The sequence below is a fragment of the Grus americana genome, chromosome 27, assembly GCF_028858705.1.
Source record: "Grus americana isolate bGruAme1 chromosome 27, bGruAme1.mat, whole genome shotgun sequence".
Taxonomy (NCBI): domain Eukaryota; kingdom Metazoa; phylum Chordata; class Aves; order Gruiformes; family Gruidae; genus Grus; species Grus americana.
In genome coordinates this window covers 1150334-1170691 of record NC_072878.1, presented here as the reverse complement: position 1 = coordinate 1170691, position 20358 = coordinate 1150334, and the positions used below count along the sequence as shown (strand labels likewise).

The following is a 20358-nucleotide window of genomic DNA, read 5'->3' as shown; positions in this document are numbered from 1 at the left end:
TCATTGAATACCAGGTTGGAAGGGACCTCAGGGATTCTCTGGTGCAACCTTTCTTGGCAAAAGCTCCGTCTAGACAAGATGTGCCAGCACCCATCCAGGGTTCCTTTTGTTCCTGAAGCCATTAGAGCCCTCCACTTGCTTCTGATCCACAGAGATTCCAACAAGAGATCCTCGACCTCACTCCCCTTGTGAGTCAGTTAGAAGCAGCTGCTTCACAGTTCCAAGGTTATGGTGCTAAGCTTTCTATCTCTGCTGTAGGAGTGTCCAGTTTGGGGATCTTTTGGAACAAAGAAGAAATAGGTGGAGTTCTGGAGTCCGTGTCTCTGGAACTGTTCAGACAGCTTCCATCGGAAGAAGTCTTTTTGCACTGAAGCCCACTAGCATTTTGACTAACATCTGGCATGGTTTGCTGATGCAACAGCTAAAAAAAATAATGACGCCTTCAAGTAATTACAAAAGCAAAAAAAATACTGCCAGACGAGCCACATTTTTATTATACCTTCTTTCTTTTCTGTCAGGTTTCTGCAGGCAAAAAATGGTGCAGATGTTTTCTTTTCACATGAGCTGCCTCAATCTTCGTGCCTTCCTTTAGTACGCTTAGGTTATTAGCCTGCCTGTAAACTAATATGAAATTTAGTGTTGTAGCTCTTTTTTGTCATAATGTTGAAACACAGCGCCACGGGATGTCCTGTACAGGACAGTCATCAGTACAGATATCAGTGCAAGTCGGAGGAAGTCACCCCACCTGGCCTGAAAGTCGGGCAAGAGTTGTGATGCATTTTCCTGGGCTTTTCTCATATGCCAAAGCACGAGCTAAAAAGGTCGGGTCTTCCTGCATTTACTCATGTTGTGTGAGCACAGCTCAGGCAGGTACCATGGATAAACTCTTCCTCAGTGCAAACCAACGTTTAAAGGAGACCACCGTTCAGAACTCTTTCTGCAAAAATACTGTCAACAGGCAACACCAACTTCATTTAGAGCCTGATCCAGTTAATTCCCACTTGCAAAGTGCAGCAACTGACAAGCGTTTTGGACAAGCGTATCTACAGGCAGTACATAGACATCTCCTGGCTTCACATCGGACTGTCCACTTCATGAAACACAGCTCCTTCGTGAGTGTGTTTACTATGATCTGCAGAACTGTTACTTCACATATGGTATATGGTGTATGACTGTAGTACACACACACTTTTGGTTCCAGATGGACTTCCTTTGACAAAGTGTCAAAATAGTCTGTTTTTAAAGCTCATCTTCTCTCTGTTGCTCTCTGTAGAAAGAGCTGAGAGCTAATACCAGAGGGAAGCACAACTCACTGTGCGAAGCTACTTCCATGAGAATAAAAAAAATGAAACCCTACAAGCCTAGAAGAAAATACAGGCTTACCTCTGCCTGTGAATGACCGTATAGCGTACATGAAATCAATGTTAATGCTTCCTGCATTTTCTGCTTTCCTAAATACAATGCCAAGAAACCACATTGTCACATAGCCTCTCCTAGCAGTTCCACAGCACATAGGAAAGCCTATGTTTAATAGCTTTGCATTACATCTAAATCAAAACAGCAACTTCCTACATCTTTTCCCTATTGCATTGTACAACCTGCGCTTGAGAAAGTTTGCACAAAACAAGAATGGCTTTTAGAGCTTGCTAGCATTCGAGATCTTTCCAGTGCACAGAAGGCCACCATCTGCCTTTCACTGCCCCATTCTCCCGACAGAGGCGATAACATCAAGTGACATCAAGGACAATGTCCGTTAGATCTATCGGATATTACTAATATCCAGTTCTTCTAGTCAACACTAGATATGTTTCAGTTGCCTGCATGTATTACTGAAAATTGGATCTCCCAGCTTCAAAGTTGAGGAAAATGGCACTTGGAGAGTTTTACCGAAAGAGTGATTATGTCCAAAAGAATCTGTCCCCCTTTTGGAATTTAAGAGAAATGAATGAAAATCTTATTTCTCTCTCAAGTGTAGCAGACTGCCAGGCATATACCAAGAAGGGCTGTTAAGAGAGAAAGGAGCACACATGGCATGCTACCTCTTCATCCATCAGCCTTCTGTTGAAATGAGAAGTCTGTTGCAGGTTAATGTTTTGCCAAGTCTTGCTACGATTTGTCCACCACAGTGAACAGCTCCAACATATTTCTGTTCTGACAGATCCTAATTTTATACAAGAAGTTAACTGAGGTGGATTTGTTCTGGGTTTTGTCACTTATTCGTAGCTTTACAAAGCTGCAAGCCATTTCTCTGGCATGCGCTGAGAGACAACGGGTAAGTTTACACAATTCCAGTTCAGGGAGTTGCCTTCAGCCATCAGGGCAGTGTAGGAGTGTTCCCTGTGAATGCGTTTCCCCAACTCATGAGGTCAGCTTGTGTCATGGTGTGGTGGGTTGACCCTGGCTGGGGGCCAGGTGCCCACCAGAGCCACTCTCTCACTCCCCTCATTCACTAAACAGGGGAGAAAAGGCATAACGAAATGCTTGTAGGTCGAGATAAGGACAGGGAGAGATCACTCACTAATTATTGTCACGAGCAAAACAGACCAAACTTAGAGAGGGAATTCATCTAATTTATTACTAAGCAAAACAGAGTAGAGGAATGAGAAAATAAAATCAACTCTTAAAACACTTCCCCCCACCCCTCCCATCTTCCCAGGCTCAACTTCACTCCTGGCTTCAACCTTCCCCCCCTCAGCGGCACAGGGGGACGGGGAATGGGGGTTATGGTCAGTTCATCTCACGGTGTTTCTGCCGCTTCTTCATCCTCAGGGGGAGGACTCCTCTCATCGTTCCCCTGCTCCAGCATGGAGTCCCTCTCACGGGGTGCAGACCTTCAGGAGCAAACTGCTCTAGCATGGGGTCCCCCACGGGGTCACAAGTCCTGCCAGCAAACCTGCCCTGGCGTGGGCTCCCCTCTTCACGGGTCCACCGGTCCGGCCTGGAACTTGCTCCAGCGTGGGCTTCCCACGGGCCACAGCCTCCTTCAGGTGCCTCCACCTGCTCCGGCGTGGGGTCCTCCACGGGCTGCAGGTGGAATCTCTACACCCCCTCATCCTTCCTCCATGGGCTGCAGGGGGACAGCCTGCTTCACCATGGTCTTCACCACGGGCTGCAGGGGGATCTCTGCTCCGGCGCCTGGAGCACCTCCTCCCCCTCCATCTGCACTGACCTTGGTGTCTGCAGAGTTTCTTACATCTTCTCACTCCTCTCTCTGGCTGCAAAAGCTCTCTGTTTTTTTCCTTCTTAAATATGTTATCACAGAGGCGCTGATTGGCTTGGCCTTGGCCAGCGGCGGGCCCGTCTTAGAGCCGGCTGGCATTGGCTCTATCAGACACAGGGGGAGCTTCTAGCAGCTTCTCACAGAAGCCACCCCTGTAGCCCCCCCGCCACCAAAACCTTGCCACGCAAACCCAACACACATGGTTTTACCCCAACCAGCAACTGAGCACCACGCAGCCGCTTGCTCACTCCCCCACAGCGGGATGGGGGACAGAATCAGAAGAATCACAGTGAGAAAACCCGTGAGCTGAGATAAAGACAGTTCAATAAGTAAAGCAAAAGCCACACGTGCAAGCAAAGCAAAGCAAGGAATTCATTCCCCACTTCCCATGGGCAGGCAGGTGTTCAGCCATCTCCAGGAAAGCAGGGCTCCATCACGTGTAACAGTGACTTGGGAAGACAAACGCCATCACTCCGAACGCTACCACCCCCCTGTCCTTCTTCTTCCCCAAGCCCTTTATAAGCTGAGCATTGTGTCATATGCTATGGAATGTCCCCTTGGTCAGTTGGGGTCAGCTGTCCTGGCTGTGTCCCCTCCCACCCCCAGCCATCCCATTGGTGGGGCGGTGTGAGGAGCAGGAAAGGCCCTGACTCTGTGTAAGCCCTGCTCAGCAACAACAAAAACATCTCTGTGTAACAAAAACATCTCTACATATGTTATCAACACTGTTTCCAGCACAAATCCCAAACACAGCCCCAGACTGGCTGCTGGGAAGACAATTAACTCTGTCTCAGCTGAAACCAGGACAGCTCATGATCCAGCCTCTGGTCCACAGCAGCAGCCAGACTGACCCTGACCGAGTGGAGATTTTCCAGCAGTGGCCAGAAGGGTGGTCGGGGCCTGGAGCACGTTATGTCCAAGGAGAGGCTGAGAGGACTGCCCTGTTTTGAGAAATCCCTCAGAGCCAAACACTGGAGCCAGGGCCCGGGGGAGATGGTGGGATCTCAGCCAGTGGAGATATTCCAAATTTGTTGAGACAAGGCCCTGAGCACCTGATCTATCAGGAGCTGTCTGAGGAGGGGTTTGGACTAGAGCCCAATGAAATGATTGTCCTTTTTCAAATAGTCTTTCTGTGTGCCAGCCTTTCTGCAACACTGGCAGCTCCCACCCAGCTGAAATCACTTTGGGAGACGACGGTTCCCCTTTTGTACCCAGAAGAACCATAGTGTGAGGACATCCCCCGAGGCTCACATGTGCAGCCAGCACAGCGTGAGGCACTCATCCCCAGGGAAGCATTCCTGGGCTGCTGCTCAGAACCTGCTGTGGGCTGAGGACCATCACAGCCCATCGCCAAGGGCAGCCTGTCCAGGATCTCCTGGGACTGTGCAGGCAGGCCATGGTGGCCAGCTCCAGCAGAGACACCCACAGCAGGTCCCTGCATGGGCTCAGAGCAGGGCACATGGAGACACCCAGCAGCCAGCGCAGAGGCACTGTGGCAATGCCTATAGGCTGACAGTGGGCTGAAGAGTGTGGGGCAAGAAGAGGAGACCTCCTCAGCTGGGCTGGCCAAGCCCTGCTGCCCAACATGGCCCCCCGGCCCTGCAGTGCAGGCACTAGATAGAGCAGGGTGCGTTCTTGGGGTGGGGAAACGTCTCCAGCAGCACAGTCCCCGTGGCAGCCCTCCATGCCTCCACCCGCAGCAGCCCTCCATTTGGCAGCCCCCCACCAGTACCTGCCCCTGCACAACCTCGGTCGTGTCCCATGCAGGTGTCAGCAGTCAGCCGTGCGGTGGGATCTGCAGGGTGTGGGACAGAAGAGAGACGGCACCGGGCTGGCCGTGCCCCAGGACAGGCACTGAGCCCAGCAGGAGGACGGAGCTGGCCCCACAACCAAGGTCCCTCCCCAGGGCTGGGTGTATGGCCAGCGAGGGAAATGGACGATGTGTGGGGCGGTTTCTCCCACTTGCCCTGGGGCAGCTTCCCCAGCGTGTCCAGGGAACATGGCACAGAGCAGCTCCTCTCTCCTGCACCTGTGATGACTTGCTTCCTTCTCGAGGAGATCAGGCTCTGCTCCACAGGCCCACTGGAGCGGGTCCTCCCCCTGGAGGGTCACAGAGCTCCGATAACGTCAGGCTGTTCCTGTTCTGGGCACTTTCCAGTCCAGCCCATCCCCTCCCCGGCTCTCCCCCACCTTCCCTGCCCTCTCCCCAGCGCAGCCCAGCAGAGCAGCCCAGTCTGGGCTGGCAGTCTGGGCTGCTGCAGAGCTCTGGGCACTCAGCCCACAGCCCCAGCCCCTCGGAAGGGCACAGCAGCTGCTGGGAGGCAGAGGGGGGTCTCATCCTCCCCATCGGCCCCAGGCCTGCAGCTGGCCCCAAGTGCCAGCGCAGGCCACTCCCTCTCGGCCTCTCCTGCATTGACGCTGCAGGGGATCCCCAGCCCTGACCGCCTTTGCCCCACTCTGCCTCCCCGCCAGCCCTGCTCCCCAGGACACCAGCAGAGTCCTGGCCCTGCGGCTCCTCAGGCACCTCCTGCATCTCTCCACTCTCCTGCCCTGTGCCTGCTGCATCTTCACGGACTCCCACAGCACTGCAGAGTCTTTCTTTGCGGGTACCTGGAGGGAGTGCTCTGCCCTGGGGGGACTTCATCTCAGGGTCTTTCACCTTCTGAGTCTCCATTCACTTCCCACCCTAGAGTACCTGCAGTGTCCCCATCCTCTCCTGACCACACCAGATTCCTTTCCACATGGATGGACCTCTGCCATCAGCCCCGTCATATCTGTGACAGCCTGAGGAAGGGGACTGGGAGCTCGCGCACCATTTCCAATGCCCCTGGACACCAAGACGAGAGCCTTCAACTAAGTGCTTGGTGTCTGACAGTGATACCATGAGATTATTTCCCCAAAGAGAAGGAGAAATCCAGGCGGAAGAGACTTGGAAAGTCCAATTCCTCTGGCTTGTTCTTAGCCACAACTGTATCAAGGAGAGCCCAGGCTGCAGGCACCTCCCTCAGGAGATCCCCTTTTATTGCAGAGAGGCTATTAGGAAGGCAAAAGGTGACACATGGTTCTTCAAGGATCAGACACAACAGGACAGAGCCTCAAGAGAAGTCCTATGAACCCAAGCAATTACCTCTAAGTATGATTATAAGAGAAAAAAAACCCAGAGTACTGGCCTAAAATATACCCTGGGCACTCTGCAGAGAAGGCGAGACAAATTACTGTTGGTGGTGCAAGGTCCTTTGGATTAGCTTCCTCAGGGCCTCCTTGAGCTCCTGGTTCCTCATGCTGTAGATGAGGGGGTTCACTGCTGGAGGCACCACCGAGTACAGAACTGCCACCACCAGGTCCAGGGATGGGGACGAGATGGAGGGGGGCTTCAGGTAGGCAAAAAATGAGGTGCCGATGAATAGTGAGACAACAGCCATATGAGGGAGGCACATGGAAAAGGCTTTGTGCCGTCCCTGCTCAGAGGGGATCCTCAGCACGGCCCTGAAGATCTGCACATAGGACACCACAATGAAAACAAAACACAGTAAGAATAAACAGGCACCAACCACAATAAGCCCAACTTCCCTGAGGTAGTAATGTGAGCAGGAGAGCTTGAGGATCTGGGGGATTTCACAGAAGAACTGGTCCAGGGCATTGCCCTGGCAGAGTGGTATAGAAAATGTATTGGCCGTGTGCAGCACAGCATAGAGAAACCCACTGCCCCAGGCAGCTGCTGCCATGTGGACACAAGCTCTGCTGCCCAGGAGGGTCCCGTAGTGCAGGGGTTGGCAGATGGCAACATAGCGGTCATAGGCCATGACTGTGAGAAGATAAAATTCTGCTGAAATCATGAAGATAAGAGAAAAGACCTGAGCAGCACATCCTGTGTAGGAGATGGCCCTGGTGTCCCAGAGGGAATTGGCCATGGCTTTAGGCACAGTGGTGGAGATGGATCCCATGTCAAGGATGGAGAGGTTGAGGAGGAAGAAGTACATGGGGGTGTGGAGGTGGTGGTCGCAGGCTATGGCAGTGATGATGAGGCCATTGGCCAGGAGAGCAGCCAGGTAGATGCCCAGGAAGAGCCAGAAGTGCAAGAGCTGCAGCTCCCGTGTGTCTGCGAATGCCAGGAGGAGGAACTCAGTGATGGAGCTGCCGTTAAACATTTGTTCCCTCTGCACACGAGGGCCTGTCCAAGGGGGAGAAACGCAGTGAAGAGTTAGGACGGACACCTGTGAGCAGAACCTATTCCATTCATCACAGTAAGCAACCACAAGTGTCCTCTGTCTGTCTGCACACAGATCCTGGCATGATCCTTGGTTTGTGCTGGCTGAGGGTGCAATGCAGAGCAGGGGCCTCTTCTGTGGGCTCCAGAGGAGTCAGTCCTGCTGTGCAGCAACAGGCAGAGAGGAAACAGGAGTGATCACAGGTTAAATCTACCCGTGATATAAGAGAGATTTGACCCTTGCCACTCCCAATTCACCTGAGTGCAGAACAGAACTGTGGGGGTTTCTTTTGTTGATTTTTCTCCTGTTACCCCTTTCCCACCTGAGGAGGAGGCTGAGGTGAGTGAAGGGACTTTATCAGGTTCCTTGAAGAGGTGTTGACCAATGGCTGTAATGCTGTCAGTGTCTCGCACTGTGGTGCTACCCTGAGAGCTCCATGACCATATTTCTGCACCACCACCACAAGAAACTGGAAAAGCACAGACTCTGGAAAGCACCTTTCCTTCCAGGTAGCCCCTGCCTTGATGTGCTTCTTGAAAAGTCCCCTGGGACTTGTGCTGGGAGTGATCTGGAGCTGTGAGCAGCCATGACCCACACAGCACCCTCTCAAGAGCAGAAGGACCCTGCCCTGCCCTTCCAGGGGGTCGCTCCTTCCACCCACAGCTTCTCCCTGCAGTGCCCTGGGGAGCTCCCCGGGCAGGCTGAGTGCTGACCCTGGCAGGCGGCAGAGTCCCTGCCCCGGCACACAGCCCCTGGGCTGCAGGGACCCTGCTCTGAAGGACACAACTGGGCACCCCTGGCTGCACACCCACCCTCACACCCTGCAGCTGACCCCGGGACAAGGCAGCCGTCATGGTCTGTCCCTCTGACCGTGCTGCAGGGAACCCTGCGCTGGAGGATGCCCTTACCTTCTACTCCGGAGAAAGGTCCTATAGGCTGTGACCTGTGACAGCTTGAGGAGAACCCTTCAGGAACCGCAGTGGCACTTGCCTGCACCCAGAGACTTACCGTGTAGAGGGCTGTGAAGATTTCTCCCACACTGAGCTCTCAGCATCCTCCTATTCTCTGCCTCACTCCTCTCCCAGTGCCCTCAGCCCTGCTGTGCTCTGCAGAGGAGCTGCTCCTGGCCAGAGATGTCTCTCTGCAGCACAGCCCACTTGCCATGAGCTCCCTCCATCCCAGGAGCCTGGAGCAGCTCAGCAGCAGAGGCCCAGCCCAAGGCGGCATGTTAATGACCCCTCTGGTGGGTTTGGGGATGAGTCCATGAAGCTCAGGCCCTGAGAGGAAGCTGATGAAACCTCTCCAGAAGTCACAGTCCGATGCAAACTCCACAGTTTCTTGGAGCATTAATGGGTCCCCCTGAGGGCCATCACTGACAAAGCCTCCCCAGGGGCTCATTAGAGCAGGAAACTGGAAGCAATCATGACAAGCAGACAAAACCAATGTCAAGGTGGCTCTGATGCTGAGTAACCTGGAAGTGTTAAATGAAGCCAGATGGACAAGCCCTGACCCCCAGCCCCTGGGAAGGGAGATCCTGTCCCTCACATGTTGCTCAGGGCTCTTCCTGGGGCAGTGGGATGTGGGGATGTGCAATGCCTGGCATGACCCTTCTGGGTGGAGCAAGGAGGTCATGAGTTCTTCCTGAATCAATTGAAGGCACCTTCTGGTAGGCCCTGACTGCAGAGACAATAGCCATAGCCATGGTGATGCAGAGGTCATCTGTGGTTGGGGTCTTTCAGCCTTGCCACAGCCCTCAGCAGTGTCCAATACAGCCTGCCCTACAGTGTCCCACACCTGCACCTCTTTCTTTGAAGACACCCAATCCTTTTTTCAATTTCACCCCAGTATCTCACTAGCCTTACTGATATCGCTGCATCCTCCCTGGCTGTTCCTTGAAAGAGAAAGCCATGGGCTGGTCCAGACTCCCTCTGGGCACCCTATTCTATGTCAGCACTGCCCTTGGAGTCACATTTCCTTCTCCTCATTTCTTGTCTCAGCCTCCCAAGCCACACTTTGAGGTGCTCTTCCTTTTTCCTCCTTTTTTTCCACTATGAAGAAAAGCTCCAGCATCACTGACAGCATCCTTCAAGTAGCCACAGGTTGTGACTGTGGTGCTCTGAGCCTCCACTTCAGCAGCCTGAAGAAGCTCAGGTCCTTCAGCCTCCCCAGACAGGGCATGTGCTTGAGGCCCCACGTCCTATATTGGCCATCCTCCTCTGGAGTCTCTCCATTCCTCCCCACTTGACTACAACAGGAAGCTCCACAGAGGGACACACGGGTCCAGGCTTATTTTTCCCCCCAGTGCAGGACTGGCCACTTCTCCTTGTAACATTTCAAGAGGTTTCTGTTCTCTAAATCCCAGAGTGTCTCAAGGTCCCCCAGACTGAAGCTCAATATTTGTGTGCAGATGGTCACCGTGATGGTGGTGTCCCTCACAAGGTAACAGCACGGGGAGTTGCAGGGTAATACAAATAGTAGAAGGTGGTGCTACTTTAATGCAATTTCCTTCCAACATAGGATTATCCATGGTGACCATCTCAGAAACAGCTTCAAAGCCAGCAAAGCCAGGGCCAGTGAGGAAAGAGTGAACAGAGGTGGGCTGTTAGTGTGGGAGGGTACAAGAAGGATCAAAGGGAAGAGAAGAGGGAGAAAGGAAATAGAAGGTGAAGCAGAACACTAGATCAAGGCTGTTTTGGGGGTACCTGCCATGCAGCTCTGCATCTGAGCAGCAGTGAGTGGTTTGGGACAGGAATGACACAGATGACCTGACCAAACTTAGTCTGGCTTTCCTCATGGTCATGGGGAACCTGAGTGCTTTCCTTACCATGGTGAAGGGAAGACCTGTGGTGGAAGGAAATGGACAGACGTTCGTGCTGGGAAGGGACCCTAGGAGGTCTCGAGGCCAATGTGCATCACACAGCAAGGGCAGCTATCAGGTCACACCAGGTTGCTCAGGGAGTTCTTCATGTTGGCTTTGAACTCTTCCAGGGACTGACACAGCACAACATCACTGCTCCACTCACTTCATGGCTAAACAGTTTTTCCTCACACACAACAGGGAAAAGCCTGGATCTGTCTTGCTGATGACCTCTTGGTAGTGGTATGCGGGTCATTTTCAGTTCTTCCCAAAGCCCTCTCTTCTCACCATTGAACAACCCCACCTCTCTCAGCCTCTTGTACTGGTAAGGTCAACCTTACAAATGCATGCCTGAGAGGTTTAGGGCTCTTCCAATTCTACTGGATTTTATTGGGTTGGCAAGGGACCTTGGGGATGTTGGAATATCATCGCCCTCACACCATCCCTTCCTGCATGTGTCACTCTCATTTGTCACCCTGTTGCAAGGCACGGCTGTTGCAGGCTGTAAGGAGAGCCTGTTCTGTCTGAAGAAACTGTCATCCACAACAAAACACTGAACTTTGAATGTTTCAGGCCCTAGTGGCAACATGAGACCACTGTGAGGGTCTGGCTCTGTGAGGGTCTGCTGTGCTTGGTGCTAACCCACAGGCAGATGAGGCATTAATGACTGCAAGAACCACAGGAGCTGTCCTCAGAGATTATCAGTGAACTGTTCAAGTTGGGTGGGAGCTTGGGATGTCTCTAGACCTACCTCCTGCTAACAAGGGGCTCAACACTGAATTCACCCCAAGTTGCTTCCAATTCACTTTGTCCAGCAGAGTCCCGAAAACCTCTTCTGAGGACTTTGTCAGATATCCTTGGTGAACATGAATCTTCATCCAGGGCCTGTTGTTGCCAGTTAAGGAGGGTCAGAGGAGACAGAGACTGCTGGCAAGCAGCTGACTAGCTCTAGCAGCTTCTAAGGAGCGCTGCCAGCTGTCCTTGATCAAGGGGTGCACTGCTGAGAGGCTGCTGAAGCTTGTCCGACCTTTGGACTATTAACCCCTGCTGCTCTTCCACACGAGCACCAATGATACTTTCCCAGGAGACCTGGAAAACATGAAGCATGACTATGTTACTCTGGGCATGCTGGTCAAGGGCAGGGGGGACACAGGTGGTGATCTCAGTCCTGCTACTGAGGGGAAGAGGTTTGTGGAGAAGTGGACAGGTCCTGTAGGTAGACAATTGGTTGTGCAGTTGGTGTCAGCAACAGGGTTTCTATGACCATGAGTCACTCTCTGAGGATCAACAACTGCTTGGAAGAGAGGGGATTCACCTGGCACAGTGGGGAAAAAGTATCTCTGTCAACAACCTGGCCAACCTGGAAAGAAAACTTCAACTTGGAAGTGATGAGGAAGGGAGAGGATGACCCAGAATGACATGAGGAAATGGTGAGTGTCATTGACGAGGAGAGGGTCTTGCATGACAATAACAAAAGGAGCGTGGTAATCAACAATGAACTGGACAATGGAGAGCTGAGAGGGTCTGTGAGTTGGCTACTCACAGTTGGAGCTGGAAGGAGAAGGTGGCCCAAAAAACGTCTGGGATGACCTGTGGGCTCTTGGGGTTCAGGTACTTACAAACAAAGAAGAGGTGATTAGGGATGTAAAAGTCCGGGGTGAGAAGGTAGAGTTGAGGCTCCTGAAAGAAAGGCACAAGGCCAAGAACAGGACTTCAGGAGAGCAAACTATGGCCTGCTGGGAACCCTGCTTGGAAGAATCCCATGCGGTATGGTCAGGCAGAGAAGAGGGGTGCTGAGAGCTGCTTGATGGTCAAGGATCTCCTCTTCAAGCTCCAGAACGGTCCACTCCAACATGCAGGGAGTCCAGCAAAGTTGGCAGGAGGTTGGCATGGATAAGAAAGGAGCTCCTGACTAAAACCAAGCAGGAAGCACAGAGAAGGTGGAAGGTGGCTGCCTTCCAGCCTTAATGGTTCTGTGATGCTGGGCTGGAGAGAGCCATTTGTCTGTGCGCGTGTTTGTGTGGGGGGGATGAGGGGATCCCGGGTACAGCTTCTGGATAGATGGAGGGTCTAGAACCAGCTCCTGGAGGGGTCCAGATTGTACACGTGTACACATACAATGTGCCCATTATATAGGTGCCCATTTCACACTAACAGATCCTAGCACACAAACAGCCCAATCCTCATTCACCCTTTCTTCACTGGCCCTGCATTAGCTTCCTTTTTACCCTCATTTGGTATTTTGGAGATGGTTGTCATGGTAATGCCTTCCTGGTTCATTAATTCCATTGAACTAGAACCTCTTTCTGTTATCTACAGCATCCTGCAACTCCTCCTGCTGTTACCTTGTGGGAGACACCACCATCAGGGTGAGCCACTTGCACACAAAAATTAAGGGCTGCCTCAAAGGAGTGTCAGTCCAGGGGGACCTTGTGAAACTCTGGGGTTTGGCCTGGGTTTGAGGAGGAGAAGGAGAAGTGGTCAGTCCTGCATCAGGAGGAAGAACAGCCCTATAGACCAGGGCTAGCTGTGACCTGACTGGCTGAGCTGTGATCCTGAGAAAATCCTGGGTCCTGCAGTGGCCCCACACACACAGGTGTGTCCCAGGGTGTGGCTCCCCGTTTTGGAGGAGTGGGGAGGCACTGGAGAATGCCCAGAAGAGGTCTGCCAAGGTGAGGTTCAGGGCACATGCCCTGCGTGTGGAAGCTGAGGGACATGGGCTTCTTCAGCCCTTTGGCCCAGTGGTGGAGAGGCTCCGGGAAGTACAGGAGTAGCCATAGAGTGGTTGAAGTGTGGTTCCAGAGCTGGAGGAGCTTTTCTTCATAGTGGGAGACAGCATGGGAAAGAAATCATACCAGAAATGGAGGCTTGGGATGCTTAAAGTGGACACAAGGAGAAAAAAATGTCCCTCCGAGGGCAGCGCTGTGGTATAATCAGACCCCCCGAGGGAGCCTGGCTCAGTCCATGGCTTTGTGTTTCAAGGCATACCTCGCAGGGATGGAGAGACAGCAGTCAGGGGAATGAGTTGCTCAGGTCAGAGCAGGGTGGAGAAGCAGAGTGGATGTCTGCAGCATGCCGGGAGCTAGGGACAGGTGTGGGACACTGTAGGACAGCCTGTGGTGGAGACAATCTAGGGCCGTGCAAAGCTGAAACCCTCCAACAGATCTGAGGTCTTTGCCTCCTTGGCCATGGCTGTTGTCTCTGCCACTGATGCCAGTGAGGAAACACCTTACCCTTAGGGCACTCGGGCCTCATGGCCTCCTCGTCCCCACCCAGGAGCCTGGCAGATGTCATTCCACAGCCTTGCCCTTGGCATTGCACATCCCCACACCCCACTGCCCCAGGAAGAGCCCTGAGAAACATGTGTGGGACAGGATCTCCCTTTGCCAGGGGCTGGTGGTCAGGGCTTGTCTGTTTGGCTGGATGCAAAGATTCCAGATAGCCTCAACATCAGAGCCACCTTTACATTGTCTTGGCCTTCCTGCCATTATTGCTTCCAGTTCTCCGCTCTAACGAGCCCCTGGGGAGGCTTTGTTGGTAATGGTTCTCAGGGGCACCCATTAACACTCTGAGAAACTTTGGAGATTGTGTCTGAGTTTGACTTCTTGAGAGGTCTCTTCAGCTGCTGCTCCATGCCTGAGGTTCATGGACTCATCCCCAAACCCACCAGAGGGGTCATTAAAATGCTGCCTTGGGCTGGGCCTCTGCTGCTGAGCTGGTCCAGGCTCCTGGGATGGAGGGAGCTCATGGCAAGTGGGCAGCACTGCAGAGAGACATCTCTGCCCAGGAGCAGCTCCTCTGCAAAGCGCAGCAGATGTGACACATCGAGGGTTACTCAGCCTCAGAGCCACCTTAACATTGCCTTTGCCTACCTGTCATCACTGCCTCTAGTCTTCTGCTCTAACAAGCCCCCAGGGTGGCTTTGTCAGTGATGGATCCCAGTGAGACCCATTAACACTCCCTGAAACTGTAGGAGTTGCTTCCAACTTTGACTTCTTCAGTGGTTTCCTCAGGCTTCTCTCAGTGTCTTAGTTCATGGTCTCAGCATCAAATACACCAGGGAGCTCATTAAAATGCACCAAGCCATGTCTCTTCCCATTATTTTCTTCAAGTCTTCAAGACTCACACAACTAATTGGAGAGGTCTCCAGGGTGTATGTGAAGTCGAAGATTTCAAAGATTTCAGTGAGCACTAAAAAAAGGAGTATTTTTGATTTTTAACAGTTTGGGGTTGGTTTCGGGTTTGTTTTGATTTGGTTTGGTTTTTAATTTACAGAATTAATATTGATGCAGAGGAAGTCAGGATGGGTAGGAAGAGCTCCTCCCTGAGGTCAGGCACTGCATGGACAACCTTCCTCATCACCTCCCCAGCCCTGCCATCTCTCTCATGGGCCACCTGGGACTTGCATCACTTCTCCTCACATCACACTTCTCACCCAAGTCTGCAGCTGGAGGTTACAGCTCCTTTGCACCAACTCCCACCTGCTTTCCTTAGGGAGCTGGCTGCACACAGGCACAGCTGCGTTGCTCTGCATGGCAAACACACAGAAGGAAAGCAGGGTGAAGTTTCATAAACAGTAACCCATGTTCCTCAACTCCATGCCGAGTCCAAGCTGCCTCCAATGAGGTTCGCCATCCACAGGGAACAGCCTCACCAGAAATGTTTGAGAGAGAGAGAGATCGGACAGGATAGCTATAACCCCAGTGAAGGAGTTGGCTGAAGAGATAATTAGACTGCTGAAAGACAGGACAGGCTTCTAACTCCCTGAAGCTCAAAGCAACACCTGGGTGGTGGGGAGGGATCTGGCTGAGCAAGGAGTAAGGAGAGGGGAAAAGTGGAGAGCAATGGGAAGGGCACAGAGCCAGATAGTCTGCGGAAAATATGCCTTTAGAGCTGGACATTTTATCAGGACAGCTGGAAAGATTGGGGAGATGAAACACGCGGGATAATCTTTGTGGTGCTGGCAATGCAAGTACAGGGGAAGAGCAATATTTCTTCTCCTGCAATTGATACACCGCCTGGAAATTCCCATTTTTGCATGGGGGGAAAACATCACCATTTGATTAAAGTATTCAATCCGTTAATGCAAAGGCACTCAGGTGTTTTTTAACAGTTCCAAGCAGTTCCTTCCCTTTCCAGGCAGAGCTCGGTTGTCTGACCGTGGACATCGAGTGCCCCTGGCAGAGGCCCCGGTGTCTCTGAAGTGTTTGCCTGGGACTGGCCGCTGTCACACAGGAGCTGCAGGAGACCAGAGCCCCTCAGGAGCTCCTGACAGAGCCTGGGCAGAGGGTCCCTGTAACTGAAGACAGCTGTGTCCCTGTAGCTGCACCCCAGATCAGTTTTGGAAATGGCTTTTCCTTCTAAGAAAAGAAAAGGTCACCAAATCCCCCCCAAAGATCGGAATATAAATCAAAAGGAACCAAAACCAGGAGGACAAGAACACAAAGAATTTCAGAAGCTGAAAAGTGTATTAACATATTTCTTCACTTTAGATCTTTTTCTTTACTTCTTCAATGTGCCATTTTTTTTTGTCAAAATCTTCTAAAATTTCCCTCATCATAAGGCCTGCAGCATTAAAAATAAGAATTCATAAAGACATCAATGAGTGTTGCCCCAGGGGTTGGTCACTGATGGAGGCCCCTAGTAACTGGCTGCTCGGTGGCTGCATGGTCCAATCAAGGTTCCACCTGCCTGGGATCCATTTACCCACTCCAGATCTCAGTGGTCTGGCCATCTGGAGACATGGGGGACTGTGTTAAAGGCCTTGCTAGAGTGAGGGCCCACAAATTCCCCTGGGGCACAAGGCCGTTCTTCTTAGTGGAGAACACAACCAGGCTGGTCAAGTGGGATTTCATTTGCCCTTGGAGGCTCTTCCAATCTTGTCCATCACAGGCTTGGAATTGGCTTCCAGGAGGATTTACTCCATCACCATCTGTCGGGGGGCGGCGGCGTTCGGGGGCCGCGGTTGCGTCTGTGTCGCAGCAGGTATATCTCGAAGTGTCTGGGGCCGCGGTTGCGTCTGTGCCGCAGCAGAAAAGGCCTTGGCCCTGTGTAAACACTGCTCAACAATAAGTCCATAGAACAAAAACATCTCTATATTATCAACACTGTCTCCAGCACAAATCCAAAACATATCCTCACACTAGCTACTATGAAGAAAATCAACCCTCTCAGCTAAAACCAGGACACCATCCCAGGGAATGAGGTGAGGCTGACTGGGCTGTAGTTCTCCAGATCCTCCTTCTGGCCCTTCTGGAGGATGGGTGCAATGTCTGCCTCTCTGCAGTCATCAGCCACCTTCCCGGATAGCCCTGAAATGTCAAGGACAGACAAGCACAATCTTGCAAGGACCCTGTCCAGCTTCCCCAGCACCCGTGGGTGTATCCCATCTTTTTCCATGGACTTGTGTGTGTCTGAACTGGCCCAAGGGATCCATTTGGGGACGAGGGGGACCTGGGATGAGATTTCACTGGAAAAAGGCACGGTGAAGGAAGCAATGAACTCCACAGCCTCTCCCATGTCTTTGTCACTACATGCCCTGCTCCACTGAGCCCTGAGACCACATTTTCCTCAGCTGACTCCTTGTGCTGCCAGTGAACGTACAACAGCCCTTGTCGTTGCCCTCCTTATCCCGCACTAGTTCCAGCCCCGCTGAGGTTGGCTTTTCTGGCTCCATCTTGGCACACACAGGTCATGTCTCCATCTGCCTCATGGCCAGCCTGTTTCCCCTGCCACCCTCTCTGCACTGCCTCCTTGCTCTTGGAACTCGTCAGCCAGACACTTCCTCTTCATCTTCATGGAGGGCTGCATGGATCTTGGCTCTCCAGGGTCCTGCCAAGCAGGTCTTGAACAAGCTGAGACCTGCTCTCCTTCCCTCCAAGGCTGTCACTACGCTGTGTGTCTTTCTGCTCTTGCTTGATCGTGGCAGCAATGCCTGCCCTCAGCCTTGACATCCTCATCCCGTTCTGCCTTGTCTGTGAGGACCAGAGTGCAGCCCTGGTCAGCCGTCAGCTGTTGGTGTCCAAAGAAAGGGAGGGGTGAGGCCGGTGAACGGGACACGTCTGGGTGCTGACTGTGAGGGCACCTCTGTTACAGCCACTTGACTGGCTGCAGCAGGCCGGAGCGCAGGCAGGGCTCAGGGACACCCTGCTCAGCACCAGCCCCTCCGGAGCAGACCTGACACCAAGCAGCATGTGGCTCCTTGCCTTGGCCTCCCGTGAGTCCCACGTGCTGCCCTTGTGGCCTGGACACCATGGGGATCATCTGCAGGCTTGCTTGGGCAGCTCAACCTTCCCAGAAGTGGCGTGTGATACATTATCACCAGCCAGAAGGTTTCTCATAGCATGCTGCAAAAGGCTTGGCAGTGTGTGCACTGAGGTACAGTCTGAAGATGGGTGGGCTGGTGGGTGGGTGTGTAGAACTGTGCAGAGCCTTCTGGGACAGCACTGGAGTGCTGCAGAGGGAGTTGAACCTTGCTGGGTTTTACCCAGACTTTCAGGAGGTTGCCTTGGGCCAAAGCAGGCTCAGAACCAGACCTGGGAATTCAACGTGGATAGGGTTCACCTGGAAAGAAGATGCCAGGAGTGAGCTGATGCCCAGGCTGTGTGGGGGCTGGTCGGGTTCCTGGAGGCCAAGACAATGAAGGAGCCAAGTGATTGACAAGTGCTGCGAGGATAAAGGAGACTGCAGGAGGGTCAAGAACCCCCATCAGCTGTAAGAGGAGCCTGCACAAGCAAGGGTGGAAAGACACCCAGACAGTGGTTGTCTAAAAGAAGGGGAGACAAATCCCAGGTGGAGTCCATGTCACCTGGGAACGCACCAGAAAGAGAAACTCCTTGCTGTTCACAAACACCAGGAATGCATCTAATAGTCACGGGTGGTATTCAGCTTCCCTGATTCACAAAACCTTCACGTAGGACCTTCAGGGTCCAGACCATGGCCACTGAGGTGGTTAAAGGAGGATGCAATTAACGTTAGGTGTAATGCAGAGCTATCCCAGGCAGTGCCTCCCAGCCTACCCTTGCAGTTACCAGGCTGGAGGAGATGTTCATCGTACTTGACTTTGCTGGTCACAAAAAACACCATAAACATCTGTTCTCTCATCTGCTGATAAGATATTGGACAAGAGATTTGAGGATGATAAGATCACTGAGTTTCAGAGCAGATGCTGAGAAGTCTATAGAAAAACTCTCTAATCCAAGACAGGTCAGGTAAATGGTCAGACCTGGTTTCACAGGTCTTGGTCCACCTGGGTCATGAAAACCTGCAAGGACAAAGGACTTTACAATCTCTCATGGTGATCAATGCTTGTTCCAATGCTTGGCTAGCCTCATGGTGAAAAAGGTGAGATCCCCCTTGCTGTGAGGTGTCTCTCAGCCATCCCTTCTCCAGGCTGAAGGAGCCCAGCTTCATCAGCCTTTCCTCACAGAGACACTGATCCAGCCCCCTGACCATCTCAAGGCCCTTCACTAAACCCACTCCAGCTGGGCAACACCTTTCCATTCTTGGGGTTCCCAAAAGTGGACACGGCATTCTCGATGTGAACTAGAAACTTTCCACATAGAGAGGGTAAATCCCTACCCTCCATCTCCTGGCCATGCTGCTGGTCACACAGCGCAGGGCACTGCTGTCCTCCCTTGCTGCCAGGGCACACGGCTGCCTCCTGTCCAGCTGCCTGCCCACCAAGACCTTTCCCACAGAGCTGCTCCCCAGCCAGGCAGCCCCCAGCCTGTGCCATTGCCAGCGTGAGTCCCCTGCAGGGGCAGAACCTGGCACTTGTCCTTGGGGGGTTTCATGAGGTTCCTCTCAATACCTGCTCTCCTCCTCCTTCAGCCCTTTCACTGAGCAGAGGCCTGGCAGAACTTTTGAGCACAGTCTAAGGCAAGGAAGGCGTTGAGTCACTCAGTCCCACCTGTGTCTTCTGTTATGAACCCCCTCACCATTCAGCAGCATGTTCCTTGTTCAGCCTTTTACTGCAAACACAGTGGCTGAAGCTCTTCATTTTGCTCTTGATGGTGCCTGCAGCCCCCACCAGCTCCAGCCGAGCTCTGGCTTTCCTAAACACATGCCCACACACTCAGGTCATCTTTCTAAATTCCTCCTTCATAGCCTGTCCCGGCTTCCACCTCCTCATCGTTGTGTTGTGGCTCCCATCCGTGACCCATCCCTGCCCCTGTGCAGCCCCACTGCCCCACACATGCCCCCAGCGCCCCCATCATCAGACACTGCACAGGACAGGGTGTGTTTGGGGCGGGGACGCGTCCTCCACCACAAGTGCCCATGCCAGCCCTCAGTGTCCATCCTCAGCAGCCCTCCTTCTTCTGCAGCCAAGCAGTGCCCAGCCCCAGCCAAGCCCCAGCTATGTCCCATGCACGGGTTCCCAGGCAGCCCTGCTCGGGGCTCTGCCAAGGTCTGGGCAAGGCAGGAGGCTGGGGCAGGGCTGGCTGTTTCCCCAACACAGGCACCAAGACCAACAGCAGGAAGGAGATGGCCACAGAGCCCAACCACCAAGAACTGGGGGAGTGACCAGGGCTGGAAATGGCTGATGGGAGAGGCTGGGGGGTGATGAATGCCCTGGGGCACCTTCTCGCTCTCTCCATGCCACCAAGAGTCCCGGCCAGGGGACACAGCAGCCTGCTGCGAGTGGGTGCCTGCAGAAAGAGGTTTCTCTTTCTCATTGATTCCTCCTTTCAGGCACAGAAATGCTCCTTTGATCTCCTCCAGAGTCATCCCTGCTCTCCAGAGAGCCTTTCCCCAGGTGAGCGTGTCTGTGCTGGCCTGGCTGGCCGTTCCTGGTTCCCTCCCCATGCTCCCTGCAGGGCCCCAAGCTGGTGGGGCTGCTCTGCAGAGCGAGGGGGCTGTGGTGCCCCGGGGCCATGGGGTGACCCTGCACTGGCCATGCTGGTCAGGGTGGGAAGCAGAGCCAGCCAGAGGGGATCACAGCTGCTGAGCCCCTTTCCATCTTCCCTGATGGCTCAGAAGACAAGGACAGTGCTTGGTAGGACCATGGTGTGTCTCCAGTGGCACAAAGGGCAGGGGAGGGCTGCACTAGGTCCAGCCCACAGGGTTTCCAT

At 53.1% G+C, this 20358-nt stretch overlaps 1 protein-coding gene across 1 annotated transcript; it reads right to left on the bottom strand.

Moving 5' to 3' along the window:
* Positions 1–6432: 6432 nt before the first annotated feature.
* On the bottom strand, positions 6433–16961 carry LOC129196865 (olfactory receptor 14A16-like). Its single transcript, XM_054804834.1, has 3 exons — positions 16889–16961; positions 16502–16596; positions 6433–7434 (listed from the first exon to the last, which is right to left on the bottom strand). Exons 1-3 carry the CDS (start codon positions 16959–16961, stop codon positions 6433–6435), a joined length of 1170 nt encoding a protein of 389 aa, XP_054660809.1.
* Between the last annotated feature and the right edge of the window lie 3397 nt (positions 16962–20358).